The sequence below is a fragment of the Echeneis naucrates genome, chromosome 12 (genome assembly GCF_900963305.1).
Source record: "Echeneis naucrates chromosome 12, fEcheNa1.1, whole genome shotgun sequence".
NCBI classification, from domain to species: domain Eukaryota; kingdom Metazoa; phylum Chordata; class Actinopteri; order Carangiformes; family Echeneidae; genus Echeneis; species Echeneis naucrates.
The window spans coordinates 8,449,866-8,464,495 of record NC_042522.1 but is presented as its reverse complement, the minus strand read 5'-3'; the positions used below and the strand labels follow the sequence as shown (position 1 = coordinate 8,464,495).

The following is a 14,630-nucleotide window of genomic DNA, read 5'->3' as shown; positions in this document are numbered from 1 at the left end:
TGTTGGGCTCTGTCAGTTAAAATTATTCTTGAGGTCTGTTCTAAAAAATATCTCATCTTATTTTTAACATATGTAATTCCATATGCAATAATTTATCATATAAATGCCACTTCTTGGGGGCGGGGGTAAATACAAGAGAATATATTGTCATTATAAAAAAAATAATAATAAAAATATCTGTTGTAAAAAGCAATGATGAGGACACACATGCAATGTGACACAGGGTGGTATGCTGTGAGATTCAAAATATCGTCAGTCCCTTCCTCCCATGCCAGCCACCCCGTTCCATCTAAAGAGGAAACTATAGCTGCCAATCAAGCGGAGAACTAAAGGCTAAGCTGGTCATAAGCTCAATCAATCCCCTGGAGTCCAGCCTGTGGAATACCATTCATTCAGTCACTCACTGAGACACCACACACACAGAAGTTGTGTGTGTGTGTGTGTGTGTGTGTGTGTGTGTGTGTGTGTGTGAGTGTGTGAGTGTGTGAGTGAGTGAGTGAGTGAGTGAGTGAGTGAGTGAGTGAGTGAGTGAGTGAGTGAGTGAGAGAGAGAGCGAGCAAATGAGAGGAGGAGAGAATGAGCTGGGCACAGAACTCAAATCTCTCGCTGGCTGCCCACAGTTTCAATAAGTGAACCTCTATGACAGAAATCCGCCCCACTTCCTTCAACTCAAAGGAAAATTCCCTTGTGTTGTATCAGTGCTAGAAATAAAGTTTGTTTTGTGGGGTTTTTTGTCACCTTTGACAATACTTACATTCCCTCAGCTATGCTACTTAAATTTGACCATTTATTTACCTCAAATGTAAACAATCACTTGCCACAGTATTTATTAGAGGCAATTATTAGGTAAAATGTGAATTTGGTTTGGTTAACCTTGAGAGATTTATTAGACGATTTACTGTGCAGATTATGGGCCGAGAGCATGAGCCACAAGCTGCATTATAAAAATCCAATAGGTCATGCAAAAAGAGTGAGGTTTATTTTGATACCATAACGAGGTCGAGGTCAAGAGGTGAGGCATCATTTGAGGGCTGGCAGCGTACTCTTTCTGCTGAAATGTCATTGATGACATCATTACACATCTACCTGCAGCTGCTGCAAGATACAATGAGCACAGTGAAGCATGAGGCCGCTCCAAAAATACTAAATCTGCCTTCTGGGGTAAAACTCTTATCTCGCATAAGAATTACTGACCAAGAGAGGCAGATCATCAGATCAACTTAGAGCTGATCACTGGTGCTCTGTTTCAAATCGTAGCATCCAAAAGTGCAAAGTTAACTTGGATCAAGGCACAAGGCGAGTGGACAGAACCAAGCAAGGTCACTCTGCAGGGCATAGATGTCCAAGTACATAATAACTTTGAAGGTCAGTGTCAGATTCATAGTCACAAGTAAGCAAGACTGATACTAGCATGATGTGATTTAATGTTATACGTCTTTCTAAGAATGCACATAAAATCAATAATCCTCTTGGTTTCTGTGTTAGCACAGTCTGTCTATTTAAAAGGCTGAATCAATGAATGAAATAGCTGACAGGCATGATTTATTGAGACAAATGGCAAAATCCGAGATGCTGACACTTTTCTTTTGTCCATCAGGTAGGGTGAAGCTGGATAAACAAGATGTTTCATAACTTAATGAAAAAAATCATTTCATGATTGAATAGAATTGAAACAAACAAATAAACAACAAAATGAATATAATCAGTATCTGGAGACCCCATGAATTCAAATATTTTAAAGGAGAATTATTATTTAAGCAGGCAGATTTGATTTTAATTGTTTTCCACCAAGATGTTTTGTTTTCAGAAACCTTTCCTGCTGTAATCAATAGCAACGATGTCAGCAGTGAGGAAGCAAAAATTGTTCCAAATTGAAACGCAGGATTTATTTATTTATTTATTTATTTTTGTGTTATTTACTTTAACAGACTTTAAGGGCCATATGTTGCACACAAGCATATATTGACGTATGTGCTCAGACAGACATAAGGATGTAGTAGAAGTGCTGAGCAACTCGGGGAGGAAAAAGAATTTATGAAATTGTCATCCTGATACAAAGATGAAGGATGATCTAGAATGGCGCGTTTCATCCACATTATTTTTGTCCTGAGTTGCATGTTGTGAATGTTTGCTATTTCATTGATTACAAACTGATGTTGATTGGGTTTGCTGATTCAATACCAACAGTATTAGGTTACTGGGGTTTTTTGGTTCATCTTTTACATTTTCTAGTTCCCTATCATCCATCCCTTTCCAAGCATTTTACCCTCCCCCTCCTCCCTCAATCTCCCTAACCCCATCCTCTCTATTTTTCTCCCACTCCCCTCGCTGCCTTCCTCTGATCGCTGGCCTGCTCCTGCCCTTGCTCACTGTAGCGCTCAGGGGGGCCCAGCATCAGTAAGCCCATCAGAGGGAGGCTGTGATGCACCTCTTTTGATCAGCACAGTCACTGCATTAGCATGTACCTCTGCGCTCTCCTGTTCTCCCCTCAGCTTTGAGTAAGCTACCTGCCTGTCAGCTCCTGCCGACCCATGAGGCGTCTCATCCAGGTAAGACGGGAGGCATCCGGAGCTCATCTGAATTTTAATCACTAATGAACGCAGGTTAGGAGCGCCAATGATGAGAGGAGAGAACCACTCCTGTGATCTCACCGAAGAGATGGACAAAAACCTCCTTGTGCATCTCTAATGTACTGCAAAGGCCCTTTTAGATGAACGCAGTGCCGCGGACTCAGAGAAAGTTGAGGGATATAAATCAAATGAAAGAGTTGATTCAGTCTTGAAGCTTTTTTTTTTTTTTTTTTGGTCTCTTGAGACATTACACCTCAAAGACAGCCTCACGAATACACTGTGTGTCCTCAGTGACACCAGACTAATGCATAATATGTCTTAGTTCGTTTGTGAAAGAACACAACAACACTATATTCACTATATTACATTCTACAGTGGCCGTTGTACAAGCAACATCAAGTTTTATTTTGATGAAAACTAAAAAGAAAGGGAAAAAAAGTAATCCTCTTGCTTTTTATTTCCTTTTTCCCCCTTTTACGAGGGGTTGTGTTAGGCCCAAGTCTGGCTTAGGTCTGGATCCACAGGCGGGTGCCCTCTCACTTCTGTGCCACTTAATTAGCCAGCCTTGCACAAAGGGGAGTTGGTCACATGGGCCCAATTTGGCCCGCTATAAAGTCTGCAAGGGCTCAACATGCATTACTACAGAAGTATTTACGTGCCTGCCTCACCACGGTAAGAGACTTTGAAGATGCGGAAAACAGGACGGAGAAGAAGAAGTGAGAGGGAGGAGGAAAAAAAAAAAATCTGAAATGAAAGGAGGGGACCCTTAAATTCCACAGAATTTTTCCAGATGTTGCACAAATATTCTGCTGAGGCAATCCAGATGTGCTCACTCTGTTTATTCCCTCCTTCTGCTTGCTGACTTCCCTTTCTTCCCTTTTCCTCTCTTTTCTCTTTCTACAGCCCCTCCCTCTTTTAAGCAGCCAACATCAGTGCTCCCTGATAGTCCCTTTTAAGTGAGGGCTTTAATAGCCCCCAGGGCACCTCAGCATCCACTAGGATCCTGTAATAAACATCCACTCTCATTCTCTACTGCACGTGTGTGTGTGTGTGTGTGTGTGTGTGTGTGTGTGTGTGTGTGTGTCAGACAAAGTGAGATTAGGTGCCCTGTTTTATCGCTCTTTGGATCAATTAACAATTAACTCTGTTACTAACAATAGATGCACTGATATAATGAAGAACAAATGCACACAGTGAAACAAGACCTAAATAAAAACAAGCTCCCTGCTTCCTTTAAACCAGAATCCACAACAATCTGGTTTCGCTAGTTTCCCCCTTTCCATCACTTTTCCCCTCTCCTCTCCTCCACACAAACACTGTCATGTCTGCTGAAGCCGCTCCTCTCCCACAGAGCGTGACCCAGTCACAACCCCTGACCTTCCCTTTCCCAGACAGCACACTGGTTCTCAGCTGCTCCGCTCTTCACTGCTCCTTATGCACCAGTTCATGAATAAGTGTGTCAGGAACTCCCGGCTAACACCCGCAGTGCTAAACACACATGTGGGACATACACAGGCGTACATGTGCAGACTTGTGCAAACAGACACAATGGCATACTCAAGCGCAAACATGTATTCTGACACTGTTTATCATACAATCAATAAGCTACAATTCTTATGTTCCACTGATTGAGAGGTTTTATCAAACAATAATAACAGACATTCTGGTTCAAGTGTCACAATTGCAAGCATACTCTGCTGTTCTCCGTTTGATGCCATTCTGAATTAAATATCACACACAGCAACCAGCTTAAAAGATAATGCCCTGAGCGCTCAGAAAGAGTCCTGGGCTTTTTTCATTATTTTCTGACACAGACACAACTTTAAAAATGTATCAATAAAGTAATAAATAAACCAAAAGAAACAACAGATGAATCAATAATGTAAGTGTTCGCTACAGGTATAATCCATACCAAATGAAATGCACACACACATACACACAAGGAATGAATTACATAAATCTACACGTATGCGTACGGTCCTATTCAGTAATGGTCCTGTTCCCCCAAACAACTCAAGGCTTAGACCTGTCCTGTTTAATCTGCAGCCTTCTCCTTTTCCCCGTTCTGGGCTGAAACAGAAGAAAGCATCCTAAATGTGTCACTTGAACTTGTCAAAGCCGTTTGTGCAGGCAAATGTCAGCACCTTGGTATGTAGAACGCTGATGACAAAGACATGGCCAGCGCCTGCACGTCTGCCTGTCTTGTTCACTGCCTAATACACCTGGTTGCTCAACTTTCCTCAAACATACTTATATAGAGACTAGGCTGCAAGTACACTTAATTCACTGTGTTAAGAGAGTCAAAAAAATTTGCACAATGTTGTGGAGCAGTGTTACAAAGCCTCTTTCAGTACATAATCCATTTACATGACACTGAGAACATTTTCCTTGGTGGCAGTTGAACAAGCAGGTTAACAATTTTTTTAGCCAGTATCAAGGAGTATTCAACTCAGTCACCACTTAAGGCACCACTGTTTGAAATTTGAGCCGTTTTTATGTGTTTCCCGCCTTCTAGTATGTGGTCTCATTGTTTTTTACCGTATGCATGTATTACACGTGTGATGTCACAGCAAACCATGTCTGCAAAGCCAATGTCTTCAGGAGCAATAAAATGCTGAACTCAAATAGATTGTATTCAGTGACAAAGTAAAGGGAGGAAGCAGCTGAGCGTGAATTTAACTTTTCACTCGAGTTGAGCTTTTCTACGGTGGGAGGAGGATGATAATCGTAGCACATGCTGATCTGTCAATATCAAGCGTAAGACTGTGTTCTGTGTTGCCAGTGTTGTTTTTCCAGATAGACAGCCCATCCCCCTCTATCCTTAACACCCCTCCACCTTCCTGCTATTGAGAACATTCCTAAAACCAGACGGCCACAGAAGGTGTCTAACTGTAGGTGACAAAGAAGTCCTCCACACTTATGTTCAGCTGCAACCCAGTCCGTTTGTCTGTGTGTGTGTGTGTGTGTAGGTGTGCACATGCGTACAGGTGTGTCTGTTCAGGCCAAGGGGGCAGCAGCCTCCCTGAGGGGATGTATGAACATGTGAAACCTGCAGGCATCAACAAACAGTTAATCAGTTATTCTCTTCTGCAGGCAGAGGGAGACCCATAGAGGAACCCTGCTATATCATATATTAGCTTTTTTTCCCCATCACATCCCTCTCATACAGATTAATTTGCGAAAGCAATGTGAAAGCTGCAATACATTAATGTTGTACACATTTACCCTTTTGTCTCCACTTTTGAGATGACCTGTATCAGTCCTTTATGCATCTGCTAATATCCCTTGACATTCTCCATCATCTCAGTAATCCAAGCTGTTCAGAACCTTGTACAAATGGATCTCCTTTTTATCATAATTGCAGTCACAGCCTCCTATTTTACAAATTGGTTTAAAGGACCACTTTGCCAAAGTTGGACCTGAATCCTATCACCATAGGGGAAAAAGGACACACAAGTTTTGGAAAACTTTTTGATGCGAGTTCTCTTGAGAGCTTGCCCATGCAGGATCTGGATATGTGCGCTTGAGCAATCGCTTCAGTGGCCCTCAATCCAGACGTGTGGGGAAAACTGACTAGTAAAGAGCAGCTCAGAGTAACATACAGATAAAGATAAAAATGTAATTTATCAGAAAACATTTACTTTAACGTTTTAATTTACTTATTCTTGGTTGTGTAGGTCTAACTTGTTTGCTGTTCAGCCTCATAATCCACACTTGCTGTTCACAAATACATTAGCATAGCTTAATTTCTTAAGCAGGGGGAAAAGAATAGTTGCAGGAAGCGGATGAATTGGGGAAAGTTTAAAAAATGATGAATGATAGTTGCGACAGATGCAGTAATATTTATGCGCTAGTGTGTTTGCATAATACTTAATTAATAAATTAACACTCTAATGTCCATAATAGTTTTTTACAGCTTCTATTCACCTCCAGATATACACTAACCTGACAAACTAATTGATTAAATGAATAGAACACCATGAAAAGCTTGTTTCTGTATTGTGGGAAGATCACAACCTGTCATAATGTCATATTCTTTCCACAGGTTGCCTGAGAATAGAACATGTCTAGAACTATAGAAAACTGAGTCATGCACATTATAAACTACTTTTGTTTTGTGCCTTTGGGCCACTGTGCCTTATTCTTTCTTCTCCTAATTTAAATAATAGCTTTTCCCAAATATAAATCCATTGTAAGTTGTGATTGCATTCACACTGTTATATAAAGCTGGCAGAGTGGGGGTCAGTACTCACTTTAATGACCATAAAAACCTCAAACTGATTGGAAAGAAGAAATTACATGAAGGATCGCCGCTTTTTTGTTTAACTTGGAAAACCATGTGCTATTTGAATTCTTTGAAAACATAAAAAAAAAATTGCATTAACATTTACAATCTGGGTATTCATTCATTCATTCATTTTGATTTGAAGTACATTATCTGAGTCCTCTCTCTGTCTTATCTTTATTTGGTCCTTTTAGTGCATATGGCCATGTCATTTTTAGACTAGTTTAATTTAGTCTAGTGTCACTGGATTTATTCCAAGAGGACTTATTGATTTTTAGCTCTAATTGAGAATGGAAGAGTTGACTGCTTTCATAGTTACCTCTACCTCTCAGTGAAGCCTGTGGAAATGCCCTGCAATATTTGCTGCCTTGGCTGGTTTGTGTTCAGTTTCTAGTGCTGATATAGTGTCATCTATATTAGCAGTTACCATGGTGCCTTTTAACTGGCACCAGTGAAGTTAGGAAATAGCTTTGACTTTCAGCACTTCAACACAAGTGTGAGTGTGTGTGTATGTGTGTTTTTCCCCTTGACACACTTGTGGGACATGAGATGGGAGACAGGGCAACATCCTGGATTCCACTTTGATTTTGAAGATCGAAATACTGATGACACCCTAATTTACAATGATTAAATTTATTCAACTTTATCTTCATCCTTTTCCCCCTGCCATTAGAAAGGTTCTTGAACATGTACTATGTGTATATGTAACATTTAATGAAGGTAGCAGCTATTCATTTATTTCATACGTGAAAATGTAAATACTGAAGATGCTTGATGAAAATTACAATGCCAATGCACATAATCTTCCCCCTCTGCTACACCAACAGCAGGCCACTTACTTATGCACACACAGAACATAACCAAGGGTTTTTGTTTTCTTTTGTTTTTTTTTTTTAATGCTGATGGATTTCTCTGGCTCTATGCCCAGCAGAGCATGGCAGCCCCACCTCAACTCCTGGCATCTGGCAAGGTGACAGACAAACGTTAACAGCAGAGGCAGCAGAGACAACAGGGGGGTGGAGGCAGCTATGGGGTTCATAAGAGCACCTCAAGCCGCTCTATGCAACCTCAAAAAGAATCTGTACCAGACCAACAAGAGACACAGTCTTAATTAACCTCCTCTGTTTTTGCTGTGGCAGCAAGTGTTTACATGTACATACACACTAAAACACGCACGTACACACAGTGTTTTCAGTGTGTCTGAAAAAAATACAGGAAGGGCACTGTGCATACACCTGAATATACAGTTTTATAAAAACAGCTTCCCAGCTGGAGTCCATAACTTCATTCTTGTTCTTTCTCCGAGGAGCACAGAAACATCAAACACATTGTTCCAGCTTTTGATCATGTTACACAGTGATGATATCGTAACTAATTTAACAGACACGTAGTATTACTACATGTGAAGCAATAATCCAGTATATTCAAATCTTACTTCTGTGACCTATTGTATCATCTGGAAAGAGAAAGTGAAATTTACTCACTCCTTTCACTACATTCTACATGACGAGTAAAGTAAATGGCTCAGTATTTTTTCTGTTATTCTACATGAGGCCAGCGATATATATATATATATATATATATATATATATATAGGAAAACAGTGTGTGCACTTAAGCTCATAACCTTATTATAAAACACATAATTATCAAACATAGAGAGCTGAGATATTTTAATGCATTATTGCGATCACAGAAGAAGACTATTGTTTTTATCAGGACAACTTGCGGACAATGGATGAGAAGATAAGGCCGTTAGCTTCAGACATCTACTGGCCTTTTCTATTATTATTATTATTATTATTATTATTTTGCTATATACTATAACTTTTTTACTTATTTAATTAACTTAGTTTCTTTCCCAGTATTTGACTTCTTCTGGTTCAATGATGCACACAGAATAGAGCGGAAAGAGTTTTTGGGTAGAGCAGGGCAAACTGACCTTCCTCTCAATGCGAATTATGTGTGATCTGGTCAAATCCCCACAGAGGCTATGATTCTACTTCAAAAGAGTGGCTGTACGCACCCTGAATACTGGTAGCCCACAGAAAGGCCATTCAGATACTCAGAGGACCTGCAATAAAACCCTGAAACTAATAGTGCTCCGATGATTCCAGCACCAAGTCAGTGAGCGTTCACAGCAATAATCGTGCATCCTGAAATCCAAGCTGTGGAAGTCAAATACAGCTGAAGAGATTGGTTAAGTAATTTTCCAAGAAAAGAACACCAACCATTCACAGGTTCCATCTTCTAAAGATTTGATAATTTCATCTTTCCATGTCTTCGATTATTGTAAAAGGAATAATTTTGGGGGTTTGCACAATGGAGTGGGATTTAAAAAAGCTGTATAAAGCTGGGACATTGGGCTGTTGGAACTCGTGAAGGTCATTTTTTCAGAATTTCATAGATGAGACAGGGGCAGCACAGCAGCATTGTGGTTAGCGCTGTTGCCACACAACGGTAAGATTGTGGGTTCGGTTCCTGGGGCGTTTCTGTGCGGAATTTGCATGTTCTCCCTGTGTCTGTATGGGTTTCCTCCAGGTACTGTGGTTTTCATCCAAAGACACCCTGTTTGGGTTAACTGGTGACTCAAAATTTTCTGTAGGTCTGACTGTGAGTGTGAGTGGTTGTTCACCGTCTGCCTCTGTGTGTGTGTGCCCTGTGATGGACTGGCGACCTGTCCCGGGTGACTCCGCCCTCACCCAGAGAGAGCTGGGATTGGCTCCAGCACCCAGAAACGGATAAGTGGGAGAAGATGAATGAACAAATGAATACATGAGACAGAATTAGTTTTAGTTCCAACTCTCCTCCCAATCACCACAAATCCACAAATGAAAGCTGGCACGGCAAATGATAGATAAAAAGGCAAAATACATGAAGAGGAAAAGGAATATGTAGTATAATAAGAAATAAACAAGAAAGAAAAGAACTACGCGCTACTGTCTTTAAAACTCTTTAGACAACAGACTGAATGCCAAAGGCAAATTCCTGAAATGATGGAGCATATGGGGAGCAAAGGTCAAGGTTTGAGGTGCAAAGTTCAGTGTGGTCGTTATCAATAAAGACCTCCTGCGAGCAAAGGACCTCCTTAGACAAATAATTAACAAGCATTTGAGTTGTTCCGTGATTTGTGCATCAGAAAGCCTCCCAGGATTTTCTGATTTGTACTATGTTTAAAACATAAACATGTATGGGCTGCTGAGGAGAGAGAATGACAGGCTAAAATATGTAGTGCTTTATCTGAGGCCAACACAGCTTCTTCTTAGTCATAAAGTATAATTAATGCTTTATAGAGATTCAGCAGAGCTATGCCATGAGAGGGAAGAAAAAAAAAAAAACATTGGACAATGCTTCACAGCAGTTTACTGTAATTAAAAAATAGACTCTTGCAGTGTTCATACTTGCAACATAAATCCTCTTTCTCTTGCACATTTCATTTTGGTTTGATTTGGATGTTGGCAGGGGTGAAGGGTGGGAAAGTGGAGGGTGGGCACATAGAAGGCAAGCAAATTTTCTTTGATTTCCTTGAGTTAAAGGGTTCATGGGTGAGACGGAGAAAGAAAAAAGAGAAAGGAGAGGGAGAGAGAGCTGTCACTTTAAGCCATTAAGTCTTGCTATAAAACTCCTCCAATAAAAATGACAGCTGCAGCCCCTTTTCTCAGAAGGGGAGCAAAAGCATCACATCAGGAACACAAAACTGGACGGCCGTAAAAAGACAAACTTGGCCAAATGCTTTTGGCAGTGTAATTCCACAAGCCCGCTCCCACTGCCACACACACACACCCCTCCCAGCACCCGCCCTGTATTACCTTTGTTCCTGAGTTACTGCTAGAAAAGGAATGTAGCCCTCACTCCCCCCATACACACACACACATATCATGAATCTCACTTTCCCATCAAAGACCATGAACTTCATTGATTTTGGGAGAGTGTCAGTCTGCACGCGTGTAAGTTGAGCTTTAAGTAATGTTCCTCTAAATTGTAAGCACCAAACAGTTTAGGTACACTAGATACAGGCAGCATACACACACAAACACACACCTCCTTAGCAGGTGGTAAAATGGGACTTCTGAATGAACAATTGGGTGCTATTCAACAGTGGTAAATAATTATGATCCATCAAAAGAAGATGTTTTATTTCATAATGCTTCATAAAACATCAAAACATTTGTCACATTCACTTTAACCCAGATGAACACTGAGTGAATAAAATGTCTCTAAAATTCAGCGTACATTCATCATCATCATTATTATTATTATTATTATTATTATTATTATTATGTTTTTTAATTTTAGATTTGTTTGGATTCAATCTGACATTTTATTTTTTCACTAAATATATAACTTATTAAGCCATTCGGGACTCTCAGACACTTAAAAAAAAATGGTGTCGATTTTCTCAAAACTTGTTTATCTTAGGAATCCTCTGAAAAACAAATTACAGCAGCAAACGCCACGCTGTAGTCGCTGTCTGATTGGGGCCGAGAACATTTTGTTTATACATTCCAAATTAGCCTCTGCAGGCTTCAGAATCTGGACAACATATTGTATAACACCCACTATCCTTAGATCCTGATAAGGACAAACTAAATAACAACCAGACATGTCCAACAGTCAGCTGGTGAAACTTCATTCCGTGGAATTACCTATATGCTGACATATTAGCCAGAAAATAATCAGAAAAAATAACTGCAAAAACAACTGAGGGCTATGAATCTAAAGTGTTTTTTTACCTCAGCATTGCTCATACTCTCTTCTTTTTATTCACAGCCACATTGTTTGTTCCACTGACAAACTGACAGCCTCTACTCTGACAAAAGGACACGTTCTCCTTTCAATGTCATCTTTTCAGCCTCCGTAGCTTAATGTCAGCTACGGAGGCGGTGTCTAATGGCAAGATCAGGCAACACACCAGTATACAATACTGAACGTACAGTGCCAAAGGGAGGGAGATGTCATCATCACAGCCAACAAGTGATCTTTAATTGGGAAATGCACTTGCTGTCATTTCAAACAGTTGCATGTCAGTATTTCTAATGCAGCACGACAGATAATTACATTGAGTAAGTGGCTAATCAATATGTTCAAGGACTTTGCAGATAGAAGCGTCCTTGAAGTGGCCAATTAACAATCAGTGCTCAAGTGGACCTTTTGATGGAGCAAGTTTAAATATAATTGGTGATTTAAGGACTGACAGATTGAGACTATGGGCGATGAAATTGCTGCTGATACAGCATGTGGTGTGGCACTGAGGAAAAGATTAGATCCAGCACTGCTGGAAAAGTACTCCTCCTCACTTAAACAATTAAGTGGTGAGGCTTACACCAACCAGATAAGACTTGGCTGTGCGTCCATGCTGTCAAGTGCCTGTATTGGCTACTTGCAACACATTTAGACAGACTTGAAACTTGAATCACTTTCAGTGTGGACACACAATACGGTGCACCTGTAATAACAGCACATCAGTGTGTGTGACTCCGGTGGTTTCGCGTATTTCTGGGAAGCCACATAAAGGGCATTGTGGCGACAGTGTCAGCGAGTGGGGTCTGTAACAGAAGAAAGCCGCCCAGCATCTCAGAAGTCCCTGTGAATCTCCTTGGTGCGTACAGGCAGCTGACGATACGTGTCGAGGTGTAACATGACGCCCTCATGAAAGAGCACCAGAAACAATAACAGGGCTCGCCTTCAGCCTTGCGCTGTATCGCTGCTTCAGGGGACAAGGGTCTGCTCTGTTCACTTGGTCAAACTTATTGACCAACATTAATGATTTACAGTGCGTGTAACAGTATGTGTTTAAACTGGAAATTAAAAGCATCCATTAATAAAAATTAAGACTTCAAGTAAAACTAATTGCCTCATTCCCACAGTAATGGGTAAACTAGCCTTTTTGACTTTTCCTGGAAATGGAATGATGCCTATGTTAGTGTACTTTTGCAAATCCTGGCAGGTGTGTAAATTCCTCTGTTTTTCCATTAGGATCCTTACTTGAAAATGAAAAATGAATGTGAAAGTTACCAGTCTGCTTCTGTGACTAAACTGAAAGTAGCAGCTTTTACAAAGTCTGCTCTCCAGCCTGCAATGGAAATATAGATTAGATGGAGTATTTCACCCAGAATCACAACAGCTTGGACGCCCAGTCCCACCTGTGTGCAACTCATGTCTTTGTGTTATCCTTAACCTAAGCAGAATGTTTTTTTTTCCCCAGACAAAACTCTGTCAGCCGTGCTCATTTAGTCCAACCACTTTGTTGCATGTTCACATCTTGTGCTGCCTGAGTTCACTTTTAAAACCCCACAAGCTACACTTAAAAACAGAAACAAAATGTAGCCCTAAGTTAAACCAAGCCACAACACAAAGCTTAAAAAAAGAGAGACAGACAAGAGAAAGAAACCTCCATTGCAGGTCTGTACACTCCAAGGACACGCTTTGCTGAAAGGCACAATAAATAAATGAATAAGCTGCTCTTTGAGTAAAACAAGAAAAGAAAAGAGAAAATGAAAGAAAGCAAAAGGAGAAGAAGTTTAAAACCGTTTCCGAAAAGGGGTTTAAATATCTTAAACCCAACTTGTTTTTTCATGCTTAAAGCAAACGGCAAACTGCGCGGCACGAGCCGCGTTTACGCACTTTTACTTCGTGCTTTGTTTGAAAAATAAAAAAATATCGACGTTTAAAACGAACGCGCAAAGTTGAACCAACCGAGCGGGCGGCGTTTAATTGCAGCGCGCTGCTCGATCCCGACTGAGATGTCACTCTGTATCACAGCGAAATGTCACCCAGCCCGGCAGCAGCGACAGATATGCAAACACGGCCAGCATGTGCGGGACTCCTACGTGTTTTTTGTTTTTTTTTTGGTTTGTTTGTTTGTATGGTTGTTTTGCTTAAACAACCGGTCTATTTTTTTTTTTTTTTTCAAAATGCAAATAAAGGAGATAAAGTCCATTACGGTTCGTCAACATGTTGCCGCATTTGGCAACTCGCTCCACACGCTGTCAAAAGATAAAAGGTGGCAAGAAAAACACACGCACACCCACACACACACACACACAACCACAGCGCCAGGAGGTTTCACATTAATCAAAAGCCTCACATTCATAACGCAAACAAACTCACCCAATGACAAGAACGGTTTGGTCTCCATGTCTGCCTGGTAGGTTAGCTCATGCCAGCTGAGACGGCCGCGTTTAGGAGTTCTCTTTTTCACAGGCGGCTGCTGGTCGAGCAGACCAGACCGGACCGGGACTCTTCTTCTTCTTCTTCTTCTTCTTCTTCTTCTTCTTCTCCTGCTGTTGCTGCTGCGGGGCGCCTCTTCAAGAAGACGGGACTCGAAGCGGTAAAAGTGACAGGTCGATGTGTGATAGTCTCAGAAGATAACCTAATGCTTCTCTCTCTGTTTGCTCACTCAGCTGCTGCGCTCACACACACTCCCCCCTCTCTCTCTCTCTCTCTCTCTCTGTCTCTCTCTCTCTCTCTCTCTTTCTGTCTCTCTCTCTCTCTCTCTCTCTCTCTCTCTCTCTCTCTTTCTGTGTCTCTCTCTCTCAGTGTACAACTCCAACTACTGGATCCGCACTGCAAAGGGGACCAGCGCAGGGGGTACTCCCACCCACGTCCGCCGAGCTGCAGCGACGCAAACGTGATTCTGGCGCTGTTAGGTTTGAAATTAACAAGACCCAAGAAAAACAAAAAGAAGAAAAGAAGAAGACAGATAAAAGCATAAAAGCACAGCACGTTTCATCTCCGAGTTATGTAAAAAGTCTCCAGCTCGAGCTTTTCCAGATC

At 41.1% G+C, this 14,630-nt stretch overlaps 1 protein-coding gene across 4 annotated transcripts in view; it reads right to left on the bottom strand.

Annotated features, from left to right (window-relative positions):
- The window catches only part of rxraa (retinoid X receptor, alpha a), a 98,654-nt gene extending 84,362 nt beyond the window's left edge, over positions 1 to 14,292 (bottom strand). For all 4 annotated transcript variants that reach the window (XM_029515094.1, XM_029515096.1, XM_029515095.1 and 1 more), the window contains exon 1: positions 13,965 to 14,292. In XM_029515094.1, the coding sequence (XP_029370954.1) occupies positions 13,965 to 13,992 (28 nt within the window). In that variant the 5' untranslated portion in view covers positions 13,993 to 14,292. The remainder of the gene's footprint in view (positions 1 to 13,964) is intronic.
- Positions 14,293 to 14,630: the final 338 nt, after the last annotated feature.